This window comes from Pan troglodytes, chromosome 11 (genome assembly GCF_028858775.2).
Source record: "Pan troglodytes isolate AG18354 chromosome 11, NHGRI_mPanTro3-v2.0_pri, whole genome shotgun sequence".
Classification (NCBI taxonomy): domain Eukaryota; kingdom Metazoa; phylum Chordata; class Mammalia; order Primates; family Hominidae; genus Pan; species Pan troglodytes.
Window position 1 is genome coordinate 24,226,359 of NC_072409.2, and position 12,641 is coordinate 24,238,999.

Consider the following 12,641-nt stretch of genomic DNA (forward strand, 5'->3'; position numbering starts at 1 on the left):
CCATGCCTTTGCTGGTGCCCCTTCCTCCACCTGCAATGTCTCCCCACCTATCTCCTCATCCCAATGCACATGTTACTTCCCTGTTCCCTTCTCCAAAGAGGCACCTGGGACCTCTCTGATCCCACCCATCCCACTGCCTGTTGTGTGACAGAGGAGGGCAATGGCCCATGAACTCCTCAAGGGCAGGACTGTACCCCGGATTACCCAGTATTTTACACAGCCTCACCCACTGAACCTGTGTGATGAGGCAACACCTTGGCTGCCCTCCTGTCATTCTCACAATGGCTTTTTTTTTTTTTTTTTGAGACAGAGTCTCACTCTCTTGCCCAGGCTGGAGTGTAGTGGCGTGATCTTGGCTCACTGCAACCTCCACCTCCCGGGTTCAAGCAATTCTCCCCCATCAGCCTCCCAAGTACCTGGGATTACAGATGCCTGCCACCACGCCCAGCTAATTTTTTGTATTTTTAGTAGAGACGGGGTTTTGCCATGTTGGCCAGGGTGGTCTTGAACTCCTGGCCTCAAGTGATCTAGCCGCCTCGGCGTCCCAAAGTGCTGGGATTACAGACGTGAGCCACTGCGCCCGGCCTCAGGCTGGAATTCTGATCCCCCCAATTTGCAGACAAGGAAACTGAGATTCAGGGAGGTGAATGGATTTTTCCAAGCTCACACACCTGACAAGTGGTACAACAAAATTCAAACCCAGGTCCGTAGGGTTCTGAGGTCAAGGCTATAATCCCCAAGGGAGCCTGGCTGGGTCAGGCTCAGGGAGCATTTGTGGAACTGAATTAGCACCTAATCGGGTGCTGGTTATGAATGCAGCAGCCACCACTGCAGAGGGCACAGCTGGCACAGCTGCTCAGGCAGGAAGCCCCAGGGGGAGATGGGGAACCATGAACACCTTCTCCCACCAGGGCCTGGAGCCGGGAAGGGAAAGACAGACTCGGCTCCCCAGGGCAGGCTGACCTGGCTCCTCGTGGAACAGAGCCTGGGCCTCTAATTATTTACAAACTCTATAAACATGCCTGTGGTGGAGATTCCTTTGGAACTCAGCTCTTCCTTTTCTCCAAACACGGCCTGCAGACTGTTTGCTTCCCCATGCCTCTGCCGGCCCATAAACATTTCTGATGCTGTGTAAGATGGCAGCAGCCAGGGCCTCTCCAGTGGGGAGTGACCCATGAACCTTCCAAAGTCCTGGAAATGGGGTGCAGCCTGGAGCTTTGGACCCAGGGGCTCAGTGGGCTGGGGACTCTTACAGGGGGGCGACAGTGCAGCCACAGTAGACAGGAGCCTAGCGTTTAGAGACGTCATGTAATTTGTCCAAGGGTGCCCAGCTGGTACTTCACAGGGCTGGGATTTGACCCAGGTCTGTCTGACCCTAAAGGGTGGGCTCCTAAAATCTGCTGTGTGTTCACTCGGAATCTCGCTCCTGTTCCCAAAGACTTGAAATACTCACAGGGTTTCCATCCAGTCCAGGAGGGCCTCTTTCCCCAAAGACTCCAGGAAACCCCTGGAGGGCATGAGAGAGAACAAACATCTGTAGGTTAGTGTTGTCACCTTCAGGGTGGGCTTTGATCCAGACCCCCAGGGGGGACACAAGGACAATGTCCAAGCAGTCTCACTCCTTGGTCATGGGCAGACAGTGCGGTCCTGAGGTCACCCCTACCATCGACAAGCACCTGCACATAAAGAATTTCTCAGGGATCCTTTCATTTTCTACTCAGTCTCTGAAAAGAAAATGATACCCAGCTCCCCAGCATGAAAATGCCAATCCCCTATTCTGAGATCTGGTCCTGATGGAATGGGAAGGACAGAGACTAGGGGCAGGAAGCTGGATCTATGCCAGTTTTAAGAGCCTCTGTTTCCCCACTGGTCAAGGAGGAGAAGGCCTCTGTTGCATTTCCCAGCTCAGACCTTCTCTGATTGTGGCACGTTCTTCAAAAGCCACCCAGTGAACTCATGATCCCCATTTGACAGATAAAGGAAACGAGGCTGTGAAAGAGTTAAGTGGCAAGGTGACACAGTCACACCACCAATGAACATGAGCACAGCCTCCATAGGTGTTCAGCAGCTCAGAGAGATGCTGAGCTGCCCGGCCCAGGCAGGTCTGGCCCTCTCGCCCCATCCCTGACCCCACTCTGGAGGCCGCTCCACGCTCTGGGGAGATAGGCAGCTGGAAAAATATCAGCTGTAAGGACGCCTTCGGGGGCCGGGGACAGAACTCCATTCCTACTTCAAAAGGAAAAGAAAGTCCTCAAGCTTGGAGTTGGGGGAAACCTGTTCTCCTCCCCTCCTTGAATTCAAATCATTGTTTTTCCAGGGAAATGTAATTAAAAAAAAAAAAACAAAGCACATGTTTTCCTGACCAAGTGAATGCTGGGGCTACGATTCAAATGGTAAACATTCCTCATGGAGGATGATCCTGTTTTCGGTTTCTAATACTACTGGAGGAGTCCAGTGAGTACACTAAACCCAAAAGACCAAACCTATAAACAAAACCCAAACCAAAGTCTCTACTGGTTAGGCAAAGACACCTTGAAATGTGTGTGTGTAACCAGGTGTTTAGCCTGGCCCTGCCCCGCAGCCCTACTCCCTTTAAATCTCTCCCCTGCCAGGAAGTCCTCTTGGATTGACATTCACCCCATAGAAGGTGTGGCTTCATTCAGACACCAAAAGGAGGAAACGAGAAGACGATAATGAAATTCAGACCAAGGTAGTCACTTTGCATGCAAGACTTCATTTTGCATTTGATATCTATCTTTGAGGGAAAAGTTATCAGTCCCATTTCACAGATGGGAAAATTGAGACTCGGTTAGGCAACATCACATGGCCAAGGTCATAAAGCAAGCAGAGCCCAGGTCCACCTCTGGAGTTTGGCATGTTCATATGAGCTATGCACGGGCAAAGCCTGGTATGTAGAAGCTGCTCAAACGCGTGTCCAACTGGTTGCAGAGGGTGGCAGAGGAGTGTGGCAGGGGAGGGTGTGTGTGTGTTTCCAGATCATGTCTTTGTGGGGGCATATCTGACCTTACCCAAGCTTCCTCCCCCACATCTTTAGGGTCTCCCCTGGTAAATTCCAGTCTCACCTAAACCAGCTCTTCTTGGTCATGCTGAAGGTAGATCGTCTCACCTCCTGGGACAAGAATCAGCCAGGTGGGCTGTGTCCAGGGGATCCTTCTTTTTTTTTCATGATACAGGGTCTCACTCTGTCATCCAGGCTGAAGTGCAGTGGTGTGATAACTGCTCACTGCAACCTCTGCCTCCTAGTGATCCTGCCGCCTCAGCCTCCCAAGTAGCTGGGACTACAGACGCACACCACTACACCTGGCTAATTTTTGTATTTTTGGTAAAGATGGGGTTTCTCCATGTTGCCCAAGCTGGTCTCGAACTCCTGGGCTCAAGCGATCTGCCTGCCTTGGCCTCCCAAAGTGTTGGGATTACAGGTGTGAGCCATGGCGTCCAGCCAGGGGCACCTTCTGAAGGCATTGAGTTCCCACCTCTGGCCTCTGAACTTTGGGGTAGAAGGACCTGGTAGGAGAGGAAAGCAACTCCTTGAGACAAGGGCAATGTTGTCTGGCTGGGCACCTGGCTGACTCCACATGGCCTACAAGGGACAGAACTTGTAGTCCTCCCCTGTTCTCCAAGTCCAGCATATGGAGATGGCCTGCAGATGAGCCCTGGCTCTCCTCTAGGCTGGCTGTCTGACCTTGGGCAGGCCCCCGCACTTGACCCTCTGTCCTGCTCAGGTTGGAGGTGTGTGATCTCTAAGGACCCTTTAGGACCCTGTGATGCCCAATATATTCACATACAGCAGCTGCCAGGCAGGTCTCAGACCCATGGGTCTGCATTCAGAGGCCATTCCAGGCTGGCCAGCCTGCCCCAAGACAGTCCTGACTGCACCACCCACAGGCCTCTTGGGGCCTCAGTTTTCTTTGCCATCCAAAAGGGAGTGCTGTGAGGATGAGCTGAGATGCCATATGGAGAGTGCCTCACTGAGGGTGCCTCACTGCCACATGGGAGGCCTCAGCCATGTGAGGGAATGTCTCTGAGGTATAAGCAAGGGAGAGACGGTCATCAGAATTTTGAGTCAGTTTCTGGAGGGGAGTAACCTCTGCAGACAAAATGCAGCCTGAGTCTAGCCAGAGGGCGATGATGGTGGGATGAAACAATCATAGCAACAGTAAACCCCAACAGCGTGACCACTCAACAGGTCCTATTATTGGCTGCATTTTTGAGATGAGGAAACTGTGATTCTGAGAGGTTAGCAAATGTTTCCAAAGTCACACAGCCCTGGCATAGCAGAGATGAGATTCGAACCTAGGCAGTGTGACTCCAGAACCTGTTCTCTTAGCTACAACTGGACACTGAATGAACAGATGGACTAGAACCAGCCTACAGGCTCTCCAAGGGCTCATTAGAGCCCTGAGCTAATGTGCAAAAAGGAATGGCATGATTGATGCTGAGGACTGGTTCTGCTTGGACATGCTGAGGGCCTCCAGGAGTCAACCCCTGTCTCCATCTTCAATCTCCCTTCCAATGGAGGGGTCAAGCAGATGACCTCTAGGAATCTAGGGTTTGTAATTAAGAGCACAGTGGTTGGAAAAAAGAGCTTTAAAGGTGCTGGAACAAATCTTTGATTGGAACAATCACAGATGGTCTAAGGATGAAAGGACCCGAGACGTTCTTGATGTTCACCACCTCATTACACCAATGGGGAGACTGCAGCCCAGAACACACCCAAGACCCCCTCACCCACTACCTTGCCTCATCCCTCCACTACTAAGTGGCAGAGCCATTTCCAGCAGTCACCCCAGAGCTCCCTGGGTCTTAGGGTGGCGGCTGCTGAGCTGGAATGTATAGCCCCCACTTCAACCCCATCTGCTTCCCTCTCTCTGGCCATGCCTGCATGTGTAAGGCGACCACATGGCATGCATGCCCAGCCTGGCCAGCAGCAGGGACCTTCCTCCACATGCCCGAGCTCCTGGCTGCAGCAGGCTGGCCCCAGGCCCAAGGAATGAGCTTGGCTCCCTGCCAGGGCCCCAGCCACGTGGTTTCTCTACTTTCCCAGGTCGGGCCCCTCTGGAGAACTGAACACTTCATACTTGGAGCAGAACAAGGCCCAAGAGGAGATAGAACAAGGCTAAGGAGTGAGACTCTGCATTCTCTCTTGGCCACAACAACTCAGAGGAATAGAGCTGAGGACAGGGACGGTCCTCGCCACCACATCCAAAGCAGGATGCCAAGGAGAACTCAGAAGGCCATCTCCTCCACTCTTCTGCCTCCAGGAAGTGTCCACCCCAACCGTCTGCTCCAGGGGGTAGGATACAGGGGCAGAGAAGCAAGAAACATTTAGAATCCAAAGTCCCCCTCATGCTCCTAAGGCTCAGGTCCCTGGCCTGCAAAACAGTCAGCACTGTCCCACTCACCTGGCAGGGCTGGGCTGAAGAAACGGTGAGATGTTTCTAATGCAGCCCCTGGTCAACTCTAATGTGCCATCACTACACTAGTTAGGGTTTATATCAAGAGTGGGAATATTTAATAACCTGTAGGAGAAGCCCGCAAAAGGATCTTGGAGAACTTCTTACCAGGTGGACATTCTCCAAGGCCTGGAAGTTCCTGCTTAAGTCTAACCTGCATCCTTCCTGCTGCACTCGAAGCAGCCATATTCTTTTCTAGGTGTGCAGGCTCCAAGCGTGCTGACATGGAAAGACCCCTGAACTTTCCCAGCCCCTTTCTCTCATGGTCTAAACATGTTTTTACCCTGCCCTCCTGAAATCCACTAGGAAATCTACTCAAGAAAAGTCACCTCAGGGGACAAGCAGAAAAGAGGAAGGCAGAGTTCTCTCCAGGATTCCAGGGGCACCAACAGCCTGGGTCAGCTCTGGTTCACATCTGGGTCACTGGAGACCACACCCCCAGCTCACAGCATCACCTCAGCTGAGAACCTTAATCTGCTTTGGCCTCAATTTCCCTACTTGGAAATAGGAATTCTCTGTTACTTGGCTGCTTGCTGCCTGTAATCTGAGAACTGGAAAGAGCCATGAACTTGAAGCCCAAATGCACTGTGTTAGAAGCCCTGCCTCCTCCCAGAGGACTGCGCGGCCTTGGGCAGGTCCCAGTCATCCCTGAGCCACACCCCAGGGAGTCGCTGCCAGGGCTGGGCCCTTCCAGCTCTAAGCTTTAGGGTCTTCCCTCCGGACTCACTGCATGAGGCCAGCCATGGCAGTCCTGGCCAGGGGCTGTGAGTAAAGCTGTGCATGGTGGCCTGCCTTGCAGGGCCATCCCAGCAGGCTTGAAAGTACATTTGGAGAAGACAGGTAGAAGGACTCACAGCAGCATCTTCCTAGCCTGCTCGTAGAGACCCTTGGCTGGGAAACATGGCTCAGTCTCTCACTGTGAGTGATACTGAGCCATGCCCAACAAGCCAGGACAGGCCAGGAGAAACCCATTCAGCTCCAGCCAAGTTGGTAACATTTTCTACCTGGACCCCTCGCCAGAAAACCACAACACGTTCTCTTAGCAGGAGGTATGAGGAGGGATGAGAGCTGTGGAGCAAGCTTTCCTCTGGAGGTTGAAGATGGGAGCAGAGAGAAGAGGGAGCCATGTGGAGAGTACCCTGCCCTGGAAAGCAAGTGTTCTGGATTCAAGTCTTGACTTTGCCAACAACTTGCTGTGAGATCTTAGGCAAGTGTCTTGCCCTCCCTGGGCTATGTCTGCTTATCTGTCTGAAAAAGAGTTTGGGCCAGGCCATCACGAAGGTTCCTATAGCTCTGATGTGCTTTGACCTCCACTTTCTCTTCCTCAGCTCCCGTTAGTAAAAGACTCTGACACATCGCCCTTCCAAATTGGATACTGAGGAGGCCGCATGCACGGGCCCGAGGTTTTGCCTGCTGGGGAAAGACTGACTACAGCAAAATCATCACCAGCCCTGCCAGAAATGACGCCAGCTGCAATCTGGCATGAAGGAATTCAGCTCATTCCCCTGTCACTTCCTTTTCTTAATAAGTGCCTAGAAACTGTCTGGCCTAAAGCTTGGATAAGGAGGAAAAACCATTCATGACAGGAGCCCCCAGCCCTACCAGACAGATCAAGGGGTTGGGAGCAACAGCAACAGAGGGATGGCCCTAAAGACTGTCCGGGGTCTTTAGGCTGAGAGGCATGGCAGACTCAGAGGCCCAGTGGAGACAGAGACCAAGCTGTAGGGACTCAGCCGATGTGAAGTCCCATTACGTACACATTAAATCATATCTGATGCAGATCTCGCCGATTTGCTGGCCATGGTGGCTGGAACAGAGTTGAGGGTATTTTCATGGCTCTCAAGGGTATTGCACGGGTCTAGGGCTGAAAGGATGTTTCCCTCCACCCACATCTGACACCCCAGTGCCAGGGAACAACACGCCTGTCATGAAGATCAGAGCCTAGTCTTAGAAAGTTAAAGGCAAGAAGCAAGGAAGCAGACAGAAGTTCTCAGTCTGGCAAGGCTCAGAGGGTCTATGGACAAATGGCTTTGACAGTCTAAGCCTCAGTTTTCTCATCTGGAAAATGGGGATAATCGATCTTGCCTTAAAGGTTCACTGGGAGAATCGCATGTGGTTCAAATACTATGCACACCGAGGGCCTCAATACACGTTGCTTCCTTTCACTTGCAGGGGACTTAGGGTGCAACCATGCCTTCTTCTGGTTATTCATCGTGTTTATTGATTGTCTCTACCCTTAAAATTTGAGCTTCATGACAACAGAGATTTTTGTCTGTTTTGGCTACAGTGTTATCCTTAGTGCCTGGCATAGAGTAATATATTCAACGAATAATCTTTGGTTGAATGAGGAATGAATGAGTGGCCTTATCTCACACAGGCAGGATAATGGGACCTCAAACCTGGGACTGCCTTCTCAGCCAGGCCATGAACAGGGTGACTTTGTGCTCCAAGAAGAACACAGGTACACGGCAGGGAGAAGGTGGATGAAGGGGCCGCCGGGAGGAGAGATGAGGAGGATGCAGAGGATGGAGTAGAAGGGGGAAACTGAGGCATGGCCCTGCTGACATTCCTTGCTGTGTCCGGTTGGAGAAGAGGCCATAACATGTCCAGGCTTTCATGGGTCTTGCCTCTTCCATGCTCAAGAGACTCCGTACCCCAAGCTCTAAACAGCTACACTCTGGCACTGGAGTTGAAAGCTCTGGTTGTGTTCTAATCCAACTGTGACACTGAGCAGCCATGTGACCTTGACCTAATCATTTACCTCTCCGAGAAGCAATCTCATCTGTAAAGCAGCAACGCCTGGCCCCAGGATAAGGTCCTGGGTCCAACGGTAAGGCTCCCAGGATGCGTCTGAACAAATCCCCCAAAGGTGGCCCTGGAGGCTGGCCTGAGTGTTGGGGCAGGGCCCAGCTGAGATCGCCTAAGCAAGTCAAATCCTCCCACTCTGCAACTTAAACCATGGGAAACCAGACCCAGCAAAGGTGAAGTCATTGGCTTAGTGTCACACAATACAGAGATCCCCTCAGCCATCCAGGAAACCTTATTCCGGGCTGCTCTATTTATTGAGCACTTACTATGTGACAAGCACAATGATCTTATGAGCCATACTATTGTCCCCATTTCTCGGAAGAGAAAACTGTGGTTCAGAAAATTTGAACCAAGCCTGCTCCTTCCCCAGGGCCTTTGCCTGGAAAGGCACACAGCTTCCACGCTTACCTCATTGAGATTCTTCATAAAGCGAGGGAGATTTTCTGGACTAACTTACTCAAGATCCCAACCCTCAAGTACTCCCTGTCTCCCTACCCTACTCTCTCTTAGATTCAGCACTACCTGACCTTCATTTAATTGTTCATTCTTCCATTTCCCCATTCAGTGATTGGGTATCTGTCTGTCTGCCCCAAGAGAGTGGGAACTTTGTCTTATCCACTGCTCTGCCCGAACAAAGCAAAATGCTTGGCCCATAGTAGGCATTCAACAGATATTCACGGGATGAACAGATAATCACTGGATGAACGAATCTCCTTGCCTGAGGTCATGCTGGCTTGAGGGACAACCCCATGTGCCAGCCCAGCCCTCTCAGACTCCAGGTCCTTGCCCTGAAGCTGGGAGCATCAGGTGCTGCTCCTTGCCCAGGTCTAGGTGTCAGGTGTTGGACCTTAGAGAAGACTGCCTGTTCGGGCCACAGAGGGGTCTAGGTTGGGGGTGGAGGGACCTCCTCGGTCAGCTCTTTGAGGCTTTTTTCTTTTCTTTGTTTTTCCTCTTTGGCCCCCAGAGGGCCCAGGTTAAACGCTCCAACAGCTAACATGCCCATCAGTGGCAGAAGCACGGAGAGGCCCCTCTGAGCACTCTCGAATGCTCCAGGCCCCCTCTTCATACTCCCTTCCTCACCAACCACCAGCGATGGGAGGCCCAGACTTGGTCTGACCATGGTTCCAAGTCAAGGAGTCAACCTGCAGGGCAGTGGCAGAGGGACCCTGGATATCTCATTCTGCCTCTCAGAGCCTCAGTTTCCCGCTTCTCAATAATTGGAATGAATGATCTTCCTTCCAGGCGAAGAGTCTGGGGAACCTATTTTTATAATATGACTGCCAACTAGGGACCCTGAGAGGCTGCCTCAAGCGGCCACTGAGATCAAAGACACCGGGAACAAACCAACTGAGTTCCAATCCTGGCTGCATTGTTTACTCGTCATGCAAGTGACTTAATCTCTCCATGCCTTGGCTCTTTCTCCATGTTCTGCACATGTCCAAACAAAGGGAAAAACAATTTCCTCCCATGATGGGGAGCCATAGAGAAAGCTGGTGAATTGGGGGTCACCGCTGAGCCCCTCTTTCGGTCATGCCTGCTGTGGGCACTGCCCATAAACCCCATTGTCCTCTGGCTTTGTGTGTGCATGAGCAAACTGGACAGAGCCGGATGACACCAAGACGATGTGGAGACTGAGTGTTCCCTGAGATGGGAGCAGAGTCACCTGGTCTAGCCAAGGTCCCCCGGTCACAGCAGACCCACAGACACAAATACCCTAGACAGAAGCCCCCCAGACACAGAACTGCACTGGAGAGCCACTGATGCCCACAGGGAGACAGGAGCTACCCCAGAGGGGTCCAGAGCCCATGGAAGCCCCAGCCCCAGCCAGGCCCCAGTCACGCCGTGTGCCAGCAGCAGGTCCTGTGGCCAGACAACTCCACATGCGGCCCCCACACTCAAAGCAGGGGGAGAAGCAGAAGATGCCAGGCAGCAGGTGGCCAGGGCAGCGTGGCCGTGGGAAGTGGGGTTCCCCGCTAGAGTCTGCGTAATAGACACGGAAAATCTTTACCGGCATACCCATCTTGCCCCTCTTGCCAGGAACGCCAGGCAGGCCCTGCAGGGGAGAGACAGGGGAGAGGTCAGGGCAGGATGCCAGCAGGGACAGCCAGGCTTCCCCAAACCAGCCCAGAGCCACCCACGGCAGGAAGTCACAGAGGGCCTGGAATGTGTGCCACTTGCGTGGCGGCCCCAGTGACATGCACATCAGACGGGTGGCAGGGTCGGGGTCTGTGGTGACCTAAGAGACAGAGAAATGCCAGTTCCTGTAATCAGCAGGTGCTTCATAAAGGCTCAGGCTCCAGCTGTCCTAAGGTTCTCTATACCCAGCTTATGGAGGTTACAAGTGAGTTCCCATAGATACGGGCTCAGGTTGGGAGGGGGCGGGGAGGAAGGTCCCGAGGCCACCACCCCAGGGGGCTTCTACTGGACCTCCAGGCTGGGCCAGGGGTCTGTGAGAAGCTCCCACACCATCTTTTGGACTCCTCTGACTTGGTCTGGAAGGACAGGGTGTCTTAGGAAATCTTAGCACCCACTGGCCACCACCAAACCAGCCCCACCACCTTCCCCAGACAGCCGCTCCCCCTGGCTGCTGGAACTCCTGCCACCTGCTCTTGCTGTCCCCACCCCCAACCAGCACATTTTACTCAAGTAAACCAACTGACCTGTCTAAAAGAGGAATCAGCAGATGGTTTCTGGAAAGGGGCAGATAGTGAATATCTTTGGCTCTGTGGGCCATACGGTCTCTGTCACACCTACTCAACTCTGCCATTGTAGTGAGAAAGCGGCATTGACAATATGTAACCAAATGAGCAAGGCTGAGTTCAATAAAACTGTTTGCAAAAACAGACAACTGGCTGGATTTGGCCCATGGGCCACCGTTTGCAGACCCCTGATCTATACTATAAAGTGGGCCTGGTGTTCATTGGTTGCAAGTCCTCAAGAGGCTCCGCATACCCTCAGAACAGAGTTCCTTTTCTAACCTTAGTCCTGGGCACCTAAGACATTGCCCCAGGGTCCTCTCCAGCCTCAACTCCCACCACTCTCACCCTCTCATGCAGCACTTTTGCGGTGTTGAGTGTTAAACTTGCCAAGTTACCGTAAATCCCTGACTTCGCACATGCTGTTCCCTATGCCTGGAATGCATCTGCCTTGACTTGTCCCCTTATCAGACTCCTACTCGACTCAAGTGCACCTCCTCCAGGAGGAATTCCTTGACTTCCCCAGGCTGGTGCCTGGCAGGTTCTGCTCTGTTTGGGCAGGGGTGGCTGTGGATGGTGAATAACCAAAGAAGCAAACTTACTCGTTCTCCATCAGACCCTGGCAGGCCGAAGAGCCCTGGGAGCCCAATGTAGCCCTAGGAAAGAGAAGAAAGGGGGTCAGAGCGGTCAAGCAGTGAGGTGTGGCTGGCCCAACCTGCCGCAGCCCACCCACCACTGCCATCCCACATCCCGGCTCCTCCTCTTCCTCCCTGGTGGCAGTGGCAGCTCCGGTGGCTCCTCGATGACATAGGCCTTGAGGCAAGTGTATATGCCCATGGACTGCATGGTGCTGGCTTCCACGATGTAGTCCAAAGGCACATACCCTCACGCCAGGGAAGGGCACAGGCGCTCGCCGGCAGGAGGCCCGCCCCGCGCCAGGGCTCCAGGACCTGCAGAAGGAAGCTCGCGGCTGGGTTAGATGCTAGCACGGCACCAAGCCCTGCCCACCCCCAGGGACGCTGGTAGGTGCCCGTGGCTCCTGCCATGGCTCCTCCTAGGCCTTCAAGGTCCTGGGTGTAGGGCTTACATCCACCTCTGGCCGCCTGAGTGCTGGCATTAACTAACAGCGGCTGCGAACCAGGAGTGCCAACATTGTGCCAGGCACATGCATGCTACCACATTAGACTCTCACAAGGACCCCCCAGATTGTCATCACCCACACTGGACAGACAAGGAAACTGAGGCTCTGTAGATAAAGCAACACGACTAGTCAGTAGTGGAGCTGTGAATTATCTTCGGGAATTCCTAATCAGTTCAAGGGTCACCCAGGGCCAGCTGACTCCACAGCTGGGGCTTGTCACCATTCTGGGGCTCTTCCCTAGGATGCATCTCATTTCCTCCCTCCCAGCCTTTCCTCACTCTCTCCCCTCCAACAGGCATGTCCTTCCCATCCCTCATGACTTCTGAGCCAAATCCTTCAAAGCCCAGCTCTCATAAGCGCTCTCCTTGGGCAAGCATCCCTGATACCCCAAGCCGGAAGCAATCTCTCCCCCCCAACCCCAATGCCATTTTTGCACCTCGGTAGCATCCTTCTCCACTTTCTCCCTTGTATCTTCATTATTTGTGTTCATGCTTCATGTCCTCATTAGCCTGGGAACTTCTA

The 12,641-nt window shown here is 53.1% G+C and overlaps 1 protein-coding gene and 1 non-coding gene across 8 annotated transcripts in view; both read right to left on the reverse strand.

The window, feature by feature from the left end:
- Positions 1–12,641, reverse strand: part of COL27A1 (collagen type XXVII alpha 1 chain) — a 158,596-nt gene that overhangs the window by 91,410 nt on the left and 54,545 nt on the right. For all 7 annotated transcript variants that reach the window (XM_016961506.4, XM_016961507.4, XM_054659009.2 and 4 more), the window contains 3 exons: positions 11,581–11,634; positions 10,291–10,335; positions 1,454–1,507 (listed from right to left, as the gene is read on the reverse strand). In XM_016961506.4, coding sequence (XP_016816995.3) covers positions 1,454–1,507; positions 10,291–10,335; positions 11,581–11,634 — 153 coding nt within the window. The remainder of the gene's footprint in view (positions 1–1,453; positions 1,508–10,290; positions 10,336–11,580; positions 11,635–12,641) is intronic.
- Positions 11,780–11,874, reverse strand: MIR455 (microRNA mir-455). Its single transcript, NR_035811.1, has one exon. It is a non-coding gene; the product is annotated as a microRNA mir-455 (primary transcript).